At 34.0% G+C, this 15,338-nt stretch overlaps 1 protein-coding gene across 2 annotated transcripts in view; it reads right to left on the bottom strand.

Moving 5' to 3' along the window:
• LOC143226446 (E3 ubiquitin-protein ligase PDZRN3-like) overlaps positions 1-15,338 on the bottom strand; it is a 246,420-nt gene that overhangs the window by 105,558 nt on the left and 125,524 nt on the right. The window contains exon 1 of one of the 2 annotated variants that reach the window (XM_076457418.1): positions 10,411-10,591. The exons of the other annotated variant lie outside the window; for it this stretch is intronic. Coding sequence (XP_076313533.1) covers positions 10,411-10,539 — 129 coding nt within the window. The 5' untranslated portion in view covers positions 10,540-10,591. Of the gene's footprint in view, positions 1-10,410; positions 10,592-15,338 lie in introns of those variants that run through there. 2 annotated transcript variants of the gene reach the window in all.

Here is a 15,338-nt window from a genome sequence, read left to right as displayed (position 1 = left end):
CGTTGGTAAAAGAGAAGCCCAACAGTTGGCGGTGGGTGGTGATGACTAGCTGTCTTCTCTCTAGTCCTACAGTGCTAAATTAGGGACGGCTAGCACAGATAGCCCTCGAGTAGCTTTGAGCGAAATTAAAAAAAAAACAAACAATCAAACATAATAAGAACTGTAAAGCTTACACAATATACCTTTATATATAAAATGTTTATTGTACTGATTACAGACTATAATACACGTTACATACCGAGTATTGCTATTTGCGTTTATAAACAGTGTAAAACAGCATAGAATAATGCAATTATATACTGCTGAGTGCAGTACGTAACGTACATTGACGTTGTAAAATTTCGTAGAATAGTGGGATTATATAACGAGTATAGATACATTCGTGAATTAACTTTGATTTACGAAGTGTATATGTAGAGAACCTCTGCATCAGTGAAACTCTATTTATTGACTACATTATGCAAAACGATGAGCCACGTAACTAGAGAGCGTCGAAAGATCCAATCCCTTCTGGTTCAAAGACTTATTACAATAAATCCAGGATTCGATTCTCCTTAGTGGATAGCTCATTGTGTATCTACACACTTAGCCAGTTTCGTTGGCAGATTTTAAACGTTAGGCACTATGCTTAGTGTTTTAATTGGCTTATCAGCCATGCCAAAACACCTCTGTTTTATTCAACTTATATATTGACGTATTTCATAAATTTGTTTTTGTTTGGCTTTGTTTGAATTTCGCGCAAAGTTTGTTTGTTTGTTTTTGAATTTCGCGCAAAGCTACACGAGGGCTACCTGCGTTAGCCGTCCCTAATTTAGCAGTGTAAGACTAAAGGGAAGGCAGCTAGTCATCACCACCCACCGCCAACTCTTGGGCTACTCTTTAACAACGAATAATAAGATTGACCGTCACATTATAACGCCCCCACGGCTGAAAGGGCGAGCATGTTTGGTGCGACCTGGATTCGAACCCGCGACTCTCGGATTACGAGTCGAACGCCTTAACACACTTGGCCATGCCAGACCTATTTCATAAATAACAGGACATGTTTTAAATAAAAATTACATCATATACATATTACCATAATAAATCATTTATACATCAGGGTAAGATTCTTACTACGCGATTGTACCCCAGTGACTTAGGTGTACATCTGTCCACTTATAATGCTAAATAGTGTGTTTCGATACCCGTGTCAGCCACAGCACAGACAACACATTATGAAACTTTGTGGTTAACTGCAAAGAAACAAATACATGAAAGTTGAGCGATAAGCTAATTCTTAAACATTATATCTTTCGAATATTCTGGCAATACGAAACAGTTACACCTACAATATGCGAGCATTTTTTGGTGGTTTCATACTACCAATAGAGGGCGTATTTCTCAATTATATGAACTCGCGCGTAAAACGTTCCCTCAAACGGTTATACATTCGACTTGTTCAACATGTTTCACTGACTCCTTTACAAAACAGACTCGGCCGGCATGGCCAGGTGGTTAAAGAGTTAGACTGGCAATTTGAGGGTTGCGGGCTCAAATCCCTGTCACACTAAACATGCTCGCCCTTTCAGTCGTGGGGCCGTTATTGTAATGGTCAAGTCAATACCACTATTCGTTGGTAAAAGAGTAGCCCAATAATTGGTGGTGGGTGCTGATAACTAGCTGCCTTCCCTCTAGTCTTACACTCCTAAATAAGGGACAGCTCGCCCAAATAGCCTTGTGCAGCTTTGCGCGAAATTCACAAACAAACATTTACATGAGTCACTCTATTAATTCACTCTACTCCTGAATACTTTGGGAAACTTTATAGTTAAGAAACTTACAAAACTGTTTTATGAGTAAATAGAAGCAAAAAAGAAAACTTAGTTTATAATTAAGAAACTTACAAAACTTTTTATGAGTAAACAGAAGCATAAAACTGAGCTTATATATCCTAAATAAATAGCTTAGCTTCCGACGGTGGCCGTTGTATCCTTGTCTCGAAGAATTTCGCAAAAGAAGTAATCATATCTTCACTACATGCACTTCACACTTACACACTTATCTCTAATAAAGTGGTAGTCTTAAGTGTTAATCTAAAATAAAACTTGTCACTCCAAATGTAATACTTCTCTTAAATTTAATTGGTGGAGATATATTTCGAATTATATATATATATATACACACACACAAATATATAGTTGGGTTTGTTTCTAATTAAGCACAAACTTACTTGATGAGCTATCTGTGCTTTGCCCACCACAGGTATCGCAACCTGGATTCTAGAGTTGTAAGTCTGCAGATGTACCGCTGTTCTACTGGGAGGGGGCGGGTAAATAGTGGGGACAGGTGTATTATCACAAAACTGTGTGAAACAGTTTTACTACATTATATATTCTATAAATTTGTATATATAAATATATGCTATAAATATGTTACATACATTGATATTATTATAAATTAATTAATTCTAGCTTTGCTTTGCCGTTTTATTTGAAATGTGTCAGAGTTAATGAGACCTGTTTGTTTCTTTAGAATTAAGCGCAAAGCTACACAATGGGCTATCTGTGTTCTCCCCACTACGGGTATCGAAACCCGGATTTTAGCGGTGTGAGTCTGCAGACACACCGTTGTGCCACTGAGGGGCAAATACGAAGAGTTTGGTTTAGTTTGTTTTGAATTTCACACTAAGCTACTCAAAGGTTACTTGCGCTAAACGTCCCTAATTTAGGATGTGTATTTTCTTACAGTAAAGCCACATCGGACCATCTCCTGGTCCACCGATGGGAGTCGAAACCCTGATTTTAGAGTTGTAAATCCGAGGACTTACCACTGTCCTAGCGGTGGACCCCAATGATAAGTGATCCTTGACAATTAATATTGTATACCACTGTCTGGGGATGGAATGATAAGACCTTTTCTTAGAACTGAATATTAAGTTCATTGTCGGGGAGTAAAGGACTTCTTCAGGACTACTAACATTACATATATCACTGATAAGCAGAACTGAATATTAAGTTCATTGTTGGGGAGTAAAGGACTTCTTCAGGACTACTAACATTACATGTATCACTGATAAGCAGAACTGAATATTAAGTTTACTGTTGGGGAGTAAAGGACTCTGAGAAGTTCTTCAGGACTACTAACATTACATATATCACTGATAAGCAGAACTGAATATTAAGTTCATTGTCGGGGAGTAAAGGACTCTGAGAAGTTCTTCAGGACTACTAACATTACATATATCACTGATAAGCAGAACTGAATATTAAGTTCACTGTCGCGGAGTAAAGGACTCTGAGAAGTTCTTCAGGACTATTAACATTACATATATCACTGATAAATAGAACTGATAAACAGGGCATCTAACTAGAGACATTGTGATTTATTCGGAGCTTAATGTGTTGTGTCTTGGTAATTATAATTTTACAGACATTTGAGTCAAATGTAAAGCTAAATTTATTCGTTATATTTCTATGTTGTTGTATATAATCAAGGTAGATCATTTTTCCATGAATTTCTGTCAAGCTGGAAATTGTTATTTTAAAACCGTAGGAGTTGAAGGGAATCTAAAAAGGTGGACGGATGTAATTAAGACGATGTTTTGTCCAGAAAAGCTCACGAATATTCTAATAAAAGAGAAGAATTTATGTATAGACCATTAGAGAAAGCTGTTGTATCTTTACGTTTGAGACTAGTGAGAAAATCGATTTACGACACTTACAACTCCTTGTAATTTCTGCAGTACACATACACTAAACGTACTTGAAGAACCACGTAGCGTACCATTCTATCCAGAAAGTTTTATGCTGCCTTAAAGTAACTTTAAAATAGTCAATTGGACAATTCCGACTGTGATGTTAGGTAGGAACAGTGTCGCCGTTCTGTGCAAGGTACAAACAGCCATCTGACATCTCGAGTTGTCGTTCTGGCCAAACAGGATTTTTGTGACAAGGACAGAGATGACAGGTACTACGGAAGAAATACGACCGTGTACGTAATAGCATCACCAAAATCCGCTGACAATGTCACCACCCCACACCCCGAGACGAGGCGACAACAGTAACATGTGTGTTTGGATAATACTTCTATAACCACCGCAAAAATTCGTCCAATATAAAGCGAAAATTTCTGCGAAAGCAAATTACTAACAACAACAAAGTATATCAACACTAATTAAAGCTAGTTAAACACCACAGTTAACTTTGTGTGGCCTAAGTAATTATAATAACGAACTACAAATGTTCCTTACGGATCAAAAAAATACAAAACTTTCTCAAAAAAAGGAATAAAAAGCTCTATTGAGTAGCATTTTCACCATCAGTTAGGAAGATACCAAAGCTATTCCACCTGTGAATATATGGGTGCAGATAATTAAAAAAAACAGCTAAACAGCAAATGGGTGGTATGAATCAACCAATATTTTAAATTTTGTTTGTTTGAAATTAAGCACAAAGTTAAAAAATGGGCTATTTATGTTCTGTCCACCACGGGTATCGAAACCCACTTTCTAGCAGTCTAAGTTCGTTTTGCCACTGGAGGACTAATATCATAATAAATACGTGATCAGGGGCTAAGTGGAAAAGGCGACGATTTTTAGCTAAAGCATCCATTAATGTTGATACGTTTTTGTTCTGTCGTTTTCCAGCAGTCAAACAGCTAATTACATCTTACAAAATATATGTATACATATAAACCGAGAAGCAGAGTCAGTAATGAGAAGAAACATAAGGTTTATAATAGATAATCATTTGTTCGCTGGAAACTTTTAACCTTTTTTTATTGTTGTTGCTGTTCTCCTTATTCCAGTAAAAGATTTTACTCTGGAACATTAATTTAAGCCACTGATTTAGCAAGAATATTAGTTTTAAGCTGCGATTGTCCTTTTTGCAGAGAAATTCAATTAAAAACAATACGCAAAGCTGGCTGCATTCCATGGAGAAGTTATTATAAAAGCTGTCAACCGATTATGTTCCTTGTTTTGGAGTACAACGAGGATGCAGGGTAAGTAGCTTAGATATTGAATTAAACTTCAAAAACACAGGGTTAATTCGCTGATATTGGCGGCATGGGGGAAGTCTATAAAAGGTCTGGTGTACCAATTATTACTTATACAAAGAAAGTGCATCGCGTGTTTAAATTGAAATATTGATGTTAAAAAGAAGCTTCATAAATTTTGCATTAAGCCTTTCCTATCCGCTTATTTTCTATTTTAGAGAAATCAGCATTTATTATTAAGCAGATATATTACATACAGATACAGGGTTGTTTAAGAGAAACCTTTGTTGAAGTCGTATAAAATCTCTTTTAGAAAACATTAAAAGAAAATCTTACTTGAAATGATTGTAAAATAATCTTATGGAATGATGCGAAAGTGAATGAGCCGAGTGCACATGAATTAGTTATCGATCACTACACATTGTTTATAAAAATGATTCTGTTCATGATGTTGTTGTTTTGTTTTTATCTACTGGAGTACAGGTAGAATGGAATTCGTTTTTCAGTGTCTTTTCTCGATTCGATACGGGAACCATAAGTGTGTAAATTTCTAGCCGTTGTTTGTGATTTCAGTGTGAAAACTGTATTCTTGTTGATGTGAGTAGTGTTATATCTACTTATACTCACCAGCTGTATAGATTAGTTTCAGATCAATATCTCGAGCATGTAAAGTGTTCTCAAGTTATAACACTTCCTTAGGTAAAAGAATAGCTGAAGTAATTGAAATCCTCACAGCCAGTGACATATGGTTACATCGATTTCACTTAGAGTGTATTCTGTGTGAAAAGAAGAACTCTGGAAGGACGAGATCTTGAATCCTTAATAGTTAATGCAATTTTTAGATCGTCACATAGCTTCGAAGGTAAATCAGATTAACCGGACTAAAGACGGATTTTTTCAAACCAAGAAAATATTTTAAAAAAAATTCCTACAAGTAAAACATCGAAAATCCAAACTTGTTTAGAAAAGAAAAATATATTCTTTTTAAACATTACGATGTGTTGCGAGATAAGCTATACAGAAGAAATTTTTAAATATTGGTACATACTGAATTTTGTTTATGTACCTAACCATAAAGACTACGTTAAGTCAAGGGAATTTGACATGTTTAGTGTATTTTGCGCTATTTATCTATTGAGTTCGATCTGTCTATGTCGTTTTATATCCATTAGTCTCTTTCGTCTATCTATTTGTGTTATTCCCTTTATATCAATAAAACTAGCTTGTCTAGAAATGATTACATTCTACTGAAAATTCATTCTATCAAATAAACCTAGACAATTTTAGATCCAAGAAGCTTTTACTGTTCATGTGTTGTTGTTTTTTTTTTCAATGTCCGCGGAGTGCTGTGTTCAAAAGGATAATGGATCCTGAACCAAACGAATCTCATGGGATCTATCTGACATCAAAGAAACAACCATGTCTTATAATCGTCACCAGCTGGGAGAATCTTGAAACGTTGCACAAGATTCCGAAGTTTCGTTAAAGCGTGTTTATTCTTTTCTATCTCTCTTTTTAAATTTTTTTTTCATTTTTATCTTTCTTTGTTGCTTATACGTTGCATTTACGAAAACATTTATACAAGAAAGTTCTCAGCTCATTATCAAGACTAATGTATATTTTATATTTCATCTGATTAATTTTAGCAGGTTGCGTGAACAACCATAATTTTAAATCACGAACACAGAGCTTGGAACACGTTTTTTAATTGCATAAAATAAAAAAAACCATTAATTTTTTACATAATACCATTCTGAGTTACAAAAACTTTTTTGCGACGGATTTAAACAAACAAAATTTTTGAGAGGAACATTATTTAGCTTTACAACATGTTTTGTGTTTGTTTTCAGATAAAACCTCGGCACATTGGGCCCAGAGTTCATATGACTATGCCTGATTTTAAACTTTCTTATTCTATAAACTTAATTTAAAATAAAATTCTGGAAAGTCAACAGCCTCTTCAAAAGAACCAAAAATTAAACTAGAGTTTCAATATGACTACTTGTATATTTTCGCTATTTTAAAAATCGGGCTTGGTTTTTTTCTTTCACGAAAACTAAAGAAACCAAAGTGGCTGAATCGATATTTCATCTCAAATTGTTCCTCTTCATTCTAATGTATATTTGAAATTTTTTTGATTACTCGAGTAAAAAAATCGATGTGTTGATTAATTAATACCAACGTTTCTTTTTATCCTAGACTTCTTGAATTAACTGAATAGTTTTATACTGTGGAGTTAATATATAAGACGATTTCTTAACGTTGTCTGTGGGATTCAATTAGGTTTATTTTTTGGTCGATAATTCATAATTTGTTCCGTATTATTTATTATTTGCTAAAGACAAAAAAAACATGAATTAGAATATTTATTTTTCATTTTTTAATAACAACAAATCAGAATTATTTTTAAACCAGCGAAGTCTAGCAGTCATTTGAAAGAAGTCATCATTTATCAAGTCAATACATGTGGCTTTATGTAATATCTACTTATCAATAATGTACACCTTAAGTTCAACGACGCCAAACTGTACATTAGCATCTATAATTATCTTATAAATAATGATTGTTCCACTTTTGTTCATGATGAAACCGATAGAACGAATAATTTAGCCAGTATTCTTGTAGACATTAGCAATTGACTTTAGTTTGTTTTTTGAATTTCGCGCAAAGCTACTCGAGGGCCATTTGCGCTAGCCGTCCCTAATTTAGCAGTGTAAGACTAAAGGGAAGGCAACTAGTCGTCATCACCCACCGCCAACTCTTGAGCTACTCTTTTACCAACGAATAGTGGGATTGACTGTCACATTATAACGCCATTACGGCTGAAAGGGCAAGCGTGTTTGGTGCGATCGGGATTTGAACCCGCAACCCTCAGATTACCAGCCGAACCCCTTAACCCACCTGGCCATTTGACTTTAGTAAATGGATTACTTTTGTCTGCGGTTATTGTTAAATAATTAGCGATTTTCAAATCTTGGTCGTTTATTTACATAGCATATTTCATCATTTAAGGGTACCAAACATAAATGATTAAAAAGTCCCTATACGTAGATGTAAAACTAAAGACCTTTCTAATATATTAAGACTCTTGGTGTTTTTTAGATAAAAACGATTTTTTTTCAAACTTTTCGGTGTTATTAAAAGTAACAAGGTCACAATAATGTAACATTATCCACAAAAGAAGTCACATTTATCTAGTAATGTTTAACAAAATGTCACAGTAACTCAACAATAAACAATATATAAAAAAGTTAAACAATCAACTTCCACGTGCCGTTGTAAGTAAGAAAAAATCACAATGACGTAAACATTTATTTAAATGAAGTCACAAATAAACTGATGAATGTACTTTCAAGTACGATTTTAAGATCAAAAACGCAATAACGTAACAATCTGTGAATAAGGTTACAAAATGCATGTATAAATACCTAATACAATTTCACAAATAAACTTACGTGTGTTATTGTATTAAATGACATAATTTATTATAAAAGGCCGAGATCCAACTTTCAGATAACTGCATGGCCAAGTGGCTAAGGCACTTGACTCGTAACCTGAGGGTCACGGGTTAGAATCCCTATCGCACCAGACATGTTCGCCCTATCAGCCGTGGAGGCGTTATAACGTAAAGATTAATCCCATTATTCATTAGTAAAAGAGTAGCCCAAACGTTGGCGGTGTGTGGTGATAACTAGCTGCCTTTCTTCTAGTCTTACACTGCTAAATTAGGGATATCTAGCGCAGATAGCCATCGTGCAGCTTTGTGCAAAATTCAAAAACAAACAATACCTCTCAGATGACGTTTTAAGTGACGAACGATCATGATTCAAAGTTCAGAGTCACTGTTGCTTAAAGATTTATTTTTAAAGTTTTAATGACCCTAGCGACAGCGTAAGATCACCCTAAAGCTGCTATTGAAAAGTTCGTTTTATTACATAAAATAAAAAACTGTGAATTAACCCTCGCTGCAAATTCTTTTACAAGTAATAACAGCCTGTGTTGAAATCCATACTATCACTATTTATCCATATTACTCGTTCGCTGAGCAAAGAATTTCTATACAAAAACACTAAAAAAATTTGATCCTTCAAAGCTGTGTCAAGCAGTCATTTACATATTACAATCAATCCATATTTAATTCCAAAAAAATGGCCAAGTTTCTTGAAAAAATAGCACAATATTTCCATGGTGACTCAGAAATATCAAAATAAACGAGCATCTTGTGTACTATTACTACTTTCTATTTACTAATTCCAGTTCGATAATTTCAACTTCAATAACAAAATAAATATTTTAAAATTAGCATTTGTTTATAAACTTGCTTTTCTCGTAACGTCAAAAGACTTGCTTGTAATGGCCGTTAATCGTGCAAAGAAACCGTTTTAACAGGGCGGAGACAACTGCGCCACCTAATCTGTACAAGGAGTTTGGGTTTTAAAAAATTCACATTTATGAGTCTAACTGGTTTTTAAATATTACAATTTTTATAATTGAGCGAGAGGTTCTTTTGTTAAAATGAAATTCTTTCCGCGTTTACTTGAAGCTTGAAATGATCGATTAGTACCGTTACACAGCTATGTTTATCTAGTAATGACACACAAAGAAAACTGAGCAGTGCCATTTAAATGGCATATTCTAATTTTTAAAACGTTTTTTTGGCTATACTGTTTCTTAAATGTTCTAGGGCTATACTATTTATTTCGAAGTGTATTCTGGCGTTACGTTTCTCTCGAATGTTTTATTTCTATACCAATTTTTAATATGTTTTCTGGCTATATTATTTGTTATATGCTTCCTAGCTTTACGGTTTTTTAAGACACTGGTAAGACACTTTCTTTGGTAAAACACTTTCTTTGGTAAAACACTTTCTTTGGTAAGACACTTTCTTTGGTAAAACACTTTCTTTGGTAAGACACTTTCTTTGGTAAAAGTGTGTAATCATCTGATCCTAAGAGAAGCATAACAAATTTATATTGGTTTGAAAAACCTAATACTGGCTGAATTAATATATTCTGATAATGTAAAAAGATCATTTTTTATTTTCCATGCCTACACAAACTTTTGTACTACTTTGTGTGCGTTTTTTATCGTTAGTAAAGCTTGCCCACTTTGTTTGTTGGCTTTATCACACCTACACAAGCGTGATCATTACTTTGTGTGTGTTTTTTATTGTCAGTAAAGTTACCTACTTTGTTTGTTTGCTTCATTACAACTACGCAAGCTTGTTCATTACTTTGTGTGTGTTTTTTTATTGTTAATAAAGCTTGCCTACCTTGTTTGTTTGCTCTATCACACCTACACAAGCTGGCTAGCGACTATGTTCGCCTTTTATCGTTAGGAAAGCTTGCCTACCTTATTTATTGGCTTTACCACAACTACACAAGCTTGCTCATTACTTTGTGTGTCTTTTTATTGTTAGTAAAGCTTGCCTACCTTGTTTGCTGGCTTCAGATGTGGAAGTGGCCAAATACTAGAACAACAGAAAGCTTGACAATCAGTGAAGAGAGACGGTTTCGGGTAGCTTCGTTTCGTTAGAGCTTTTGATTTTTTAGGCGTTTCCATTTCATATATAACACAATATCGATAAGTAATTAGAAGCGCGTGAAAATAGAAACTTTAATATGAGAAAGCTGAAAATTTTAATATGGTTTCAACAAAAATTTGAATAATTGTTTTTCAGTTTTTCCAATGAAACATGCCAGTTTCAAAATAATAACTTCTGTGAAAGTTATTTATATATATGTTACTCCAGTTTTCTATAAACATTAGGAACTTAGTGGATCATGAAGTTGCATCTGCCGATAAAATGGCCATTGTTGCTTTCTTCAAACTCAAGTAGAACTCCCTAACCTTCCATCTCCACGAACTAGTGTCTCTATTGATTACAGAGCACGTGCTACGAGGTGCGTTCACGAGAAAGTTCCATCTCAGTCTGACTGCTGTTACCGAGTGTAGATATTCAGTTCGTTATAAAAACCACCTGGTGGTGAATCGTGGGATAAATAAACTTTCAAAATATACTTTTCTCTTCCGCCTTTTTTATATAACTTGTTAATAAAACCTTGCAAACTGTCGCCAGTTAGGATGTTTTTCAACAATATTAAACTGTTTGAAATTCATGCATTTTATGTTACTGGAAATCTATTCAGCATCCCAGCCACCTAGTGAGAAGTCTTAATTTATTTATAATGTTTATCATTCTCAAGACAATTAGTCTACGTTATTAAAAAACTTGTTTAGTAAATTGAAATTGGTATAACGTTTTTTTTTCTGAAGCACAGATTGAAATATTGTAATAATACCTATTAAAAGAAAAATTATACGTTTTCACATTATTCTATTATTGTTTTCTTGAAGTTACAATTTTTAGTGCACTGATTACGTAGATATACGAATCTCTGCGAAATCGTACTGCCTTAAACTTACACGATTACTACTGTGAGATCACAGCTATTGAACAACTATAAATCATTAACATTTGCACACAACAACGTTTGTGATGACAGTCAAATGTGATTTATACATATAACTTGATTGTTTGTTTTCATTGCTAGATTAGTCTTACTTCTTACAATGCCTTATAGCCTGATATGTGATTGGATATGCATCGTTATGTGAGATTCAAATAGCATGATATTTGTATCAGAGTGCAAAAGACACGAATAAATATATATTTTTTTAATTATTGGTGCAAAACGAAATTCAGTTTCGTGTCAATTTTTGGAACTGACTGCAAAATATCTCTAACTTCCAAGCCTTATCTAGCGTGGTAATTCATAAATAAGTTGTTTCACAAAACATAACGGAAACTGGGGAGCAAATAGATTTGTTCGCTTTCAATACAGGTGAATCACTTATGAATTGGAACAAGGCAGTAAACGTATCTGCTGGATTACTAGTTTCACTACAAAACAATTTATTTTCTTTGTAACATGCTTGGCACATTGTCAAGCCCTCACTCGGTTTCAGTCTTTCATCAAACATTCTAATGCCAGGACTTCAACATTATGGCTACAAACGTGAAGTTTAGTGAAAAACGGAAATGGAGGGTAGAGCGATGTTATTAAGGTAAGTCCCACGCCGGTACAGTGGTATGTCTACGGATGTACAACGCTAAAATAAGGAGTTCGATTCCCCTAGGTGGACTCAGCAGATAGCCCGATGTGGCTTTGCTACAAAAAACACACACACATTAAGGTAAGAAAAAGCAAAATGGGACTTTTAATAACTAACATGTGAATTTATTCACCGTAATACGAACACAGATCGCTTCGATATGATCCAGCAATGATCAGCATATTTCTTACCAAAACTCCTTCAATGATCAGCATATTTCTTACCAAAACTCCTTCAATGATCAGCATATTTCTTACCAAAACTCCTTCAATGATCAGCATATTTCTTACCAAAACTCCTTCAATGATCAGCATATTTCTTACCAAAACTCCTTCAATGATCAGCATATTTCTTACCAAAACTCCTTCAATGATCAGCACATTTCTTACCAAAACTCCTTCAATGATCAGCGTATTTCTTACCAAAACTCCTTCAATGATCAGCATATTTCTTACCAAAACTCCTTCAATGATCAGCGTATTTCTTACCAAAACTTCTTATTTTCGTATTAATGTGACATTTTGGATCTGGATCTTTAAAATAACTAACAACAGACAGCAGAGTAGTAATTTATCAAATGATACATTAATGTGTCACAAAGTGAAACACACAGTTCATGATACTTTATCTCTCGTGTATTGAAAATGAGACATAAAAATCGAAAATAAATACTTCCAAATCTAGTTTTCGTATCCTAAGGAAACATTCCAGGAATCAAATTCATAACTAACTTACTGAAAAACGTTTAAAATTATAATTAAATGTAACCCTAATTCTATTATGCTTCCTCAAACTAACAATTCTAACGGAACTATGAAATTTGAAAGTTATAGAAAGGGTGCAAAATTGCAATACAAAATATGATTCGATTTACCCATCTAGACTATATTTCATGTTTCTTTGGTAGGTAGTTCGACCGTCGGAATCATTGATGAGTGATAAGGTTTCTTTCCCCTAACTTCCCTCCCTACCTTATCTCTAAGATCAGAACCATTCTAGCTTTGATTAGTGACTTCCGTTAACAAGATGATTCATTCTCATGCTAAGAGCTCAGAGGTAGGGTGGGGTGGATGAAGCTGACAGCTGTCAAATAGGGTGAGCTTGATGTAGAATATCATGTTCAGACGTGTGTTGAAGAATAATCAAGACAGAAAGATAAATGAGTAACCAATAGACATATGAACATAGGGGCATATAGATGGACAGACATATTAATACAAGTGTGGTTAAACAGAAGAGAAGAATGCTATATATATATTCACAAACAGAGAACTATGTTAAAAATGACTATTTCCTGGGAGTAATTACATGTTAACAGAGCTTTCATCGTTTAAAATAGTTCTTAAACTTGTCTTTTCTGACGTCACACTCGGAAGAAACCGATATATCCAATACACATCACGTTGATATGAAATACATCATCGCACGTGAGAGGCACTAGGAATGTTAGAGCCCTTCCCAGAAGGTTATGCTGCACTTGAAATAGCAAAGTACCAGAAACACAAAACGTGGATTTTTTTTTTGTTTTTACATATAAGTTTTGAGCATGAACATTTTTTTTTTCGGAATTACATCTGATGAAGGTAAGTTTGAATTGTATAGGAAACCTTTAGTATAAGTATGAATGTTACTTATGAATGAAGAAAAGAGTTTACAACACTTAAACTTTACCCTAATAAAGCTTAAATCACAGTCCTGTACTTTAGTAGTTGCTGCTGACAGGTTAATGGCCACTTCAAAGGCTTGATGGCTTCCTTCTATGTTTTACTTCGTTACAAACAGATTACTTTACATGGTTAAAAACGAAATATTTTACTGCACGTGGCTGACATCTTTTTATAAATGCCACAAAAATACTTCAATGTTTTATGTCCTAAAATGAGAATCAAATGGATACTGATGCTGTAAAGTTACTGAAAATCGCATTAAAATAAATATATTTTTTAAAACTCAAACCCAACCTTAGCTAATAATTTAAAATGTCCCGACATTTATCTGCTCTGTTTACACTCAGCACAGCTGCTCTAACGCATGGGTGGTGGGAATTCATCGTATTCGTAGTTTTAAAGAATGAATAAACGCATCATGCACATGATATTAACCTCAAATAAATATTATTTCAGATATTTCTGTTTAAAACTACATAGAGTGTACGCATGTAGAACTTATATGGTAAAGCTTCATTATTTAACTGAAAAAAACAACAACAATAATTCCTGGCATGGATTTAATGTATACACCAAAAGTGTAAATGAACACGAAGACCAGTCTATCATTCGATTCGCCACTTGTCACCGAGTTATACTGAGTTTCGGGAAATTTTACCTCATCACCAGTAACATAGGACAAAGGTAAACCCATAGAAGACTCGACCTCATAGAGGGTAAAGAATGTGTTATACGTATGACTAACTCAAAGGAATATATTAGTAACATCAGTGTTACATATAATGTGGTGACAAAAAGACAACTCAAAACTACACACTTATATATATATAATTACTACACTGTGTGTACTATGATTACTACACTGAAATGTACTATGATTACTATACTGTATGTACTACGATTACTACACTGAAATGTACTATGATTACTATACTGTATGTACTATGATTACTACATTGGCATGCACTATAATTACTACACTGGAATGTATTATGGTTATTACATTGGCATGCACTATAATTACTACACTGGAATGTATTATGATTACTACATTGGAATGCATTATGATTACTATACTGTACGTACTATGATTACTACACTGGAATGTACTATGATTACTACATTGGCATGCACTATAATTACTACACTGGAATGTATTATGATTACTACATTGGAACGCATTATGATTACTATACTGTACGTACTATGATTACTACACTGGAATGTATTATGATTACTACACTGGGATACACTATGATTACTACACTGAAATGTACTATGATTACTACACTGGAATGTATTATGATTACTGCACTGGAATGTATTATGATTACTGCACTGGAATGTATTATGATTATTGCACTGTTAAATGTTCATTATCAGGTAGAACATTCAACTCAACTGACAGAAGACTGTGTTAATGTGAATATTAAATCAAGAATGACAACGTGAGAACAGTAGTGTTGTGAATGAAAGAATCACATCTTTATAAATGAAAAAAACAACAACTGTACAATAATACCAAACAGTAGACGATTATACAAAATTAGTCTGAATATAAGAATTTAGTAAAAATAT

This window comes from Tachypleus tridentatus, chromosome 9 (genome assembly GCF_004210375.1).
Source record: "Tachypleus tridentatus isolate NWPU-2018 chromosome 9, ASM421037v1, whole genome shotgun sequence".
Classification (NCBI taxonomy): domain Eukaryota; kingdom Metazoa; phylum Arthropoda; class Merostomata; order Xiphosura; family Limulidae; genus Tachypleus; species Tachypleus tridentatus.
Note: the sequence above shows the minus strand (reverse complement) of the source record. Positions and strands in the feature narration are given on the sequence as shown.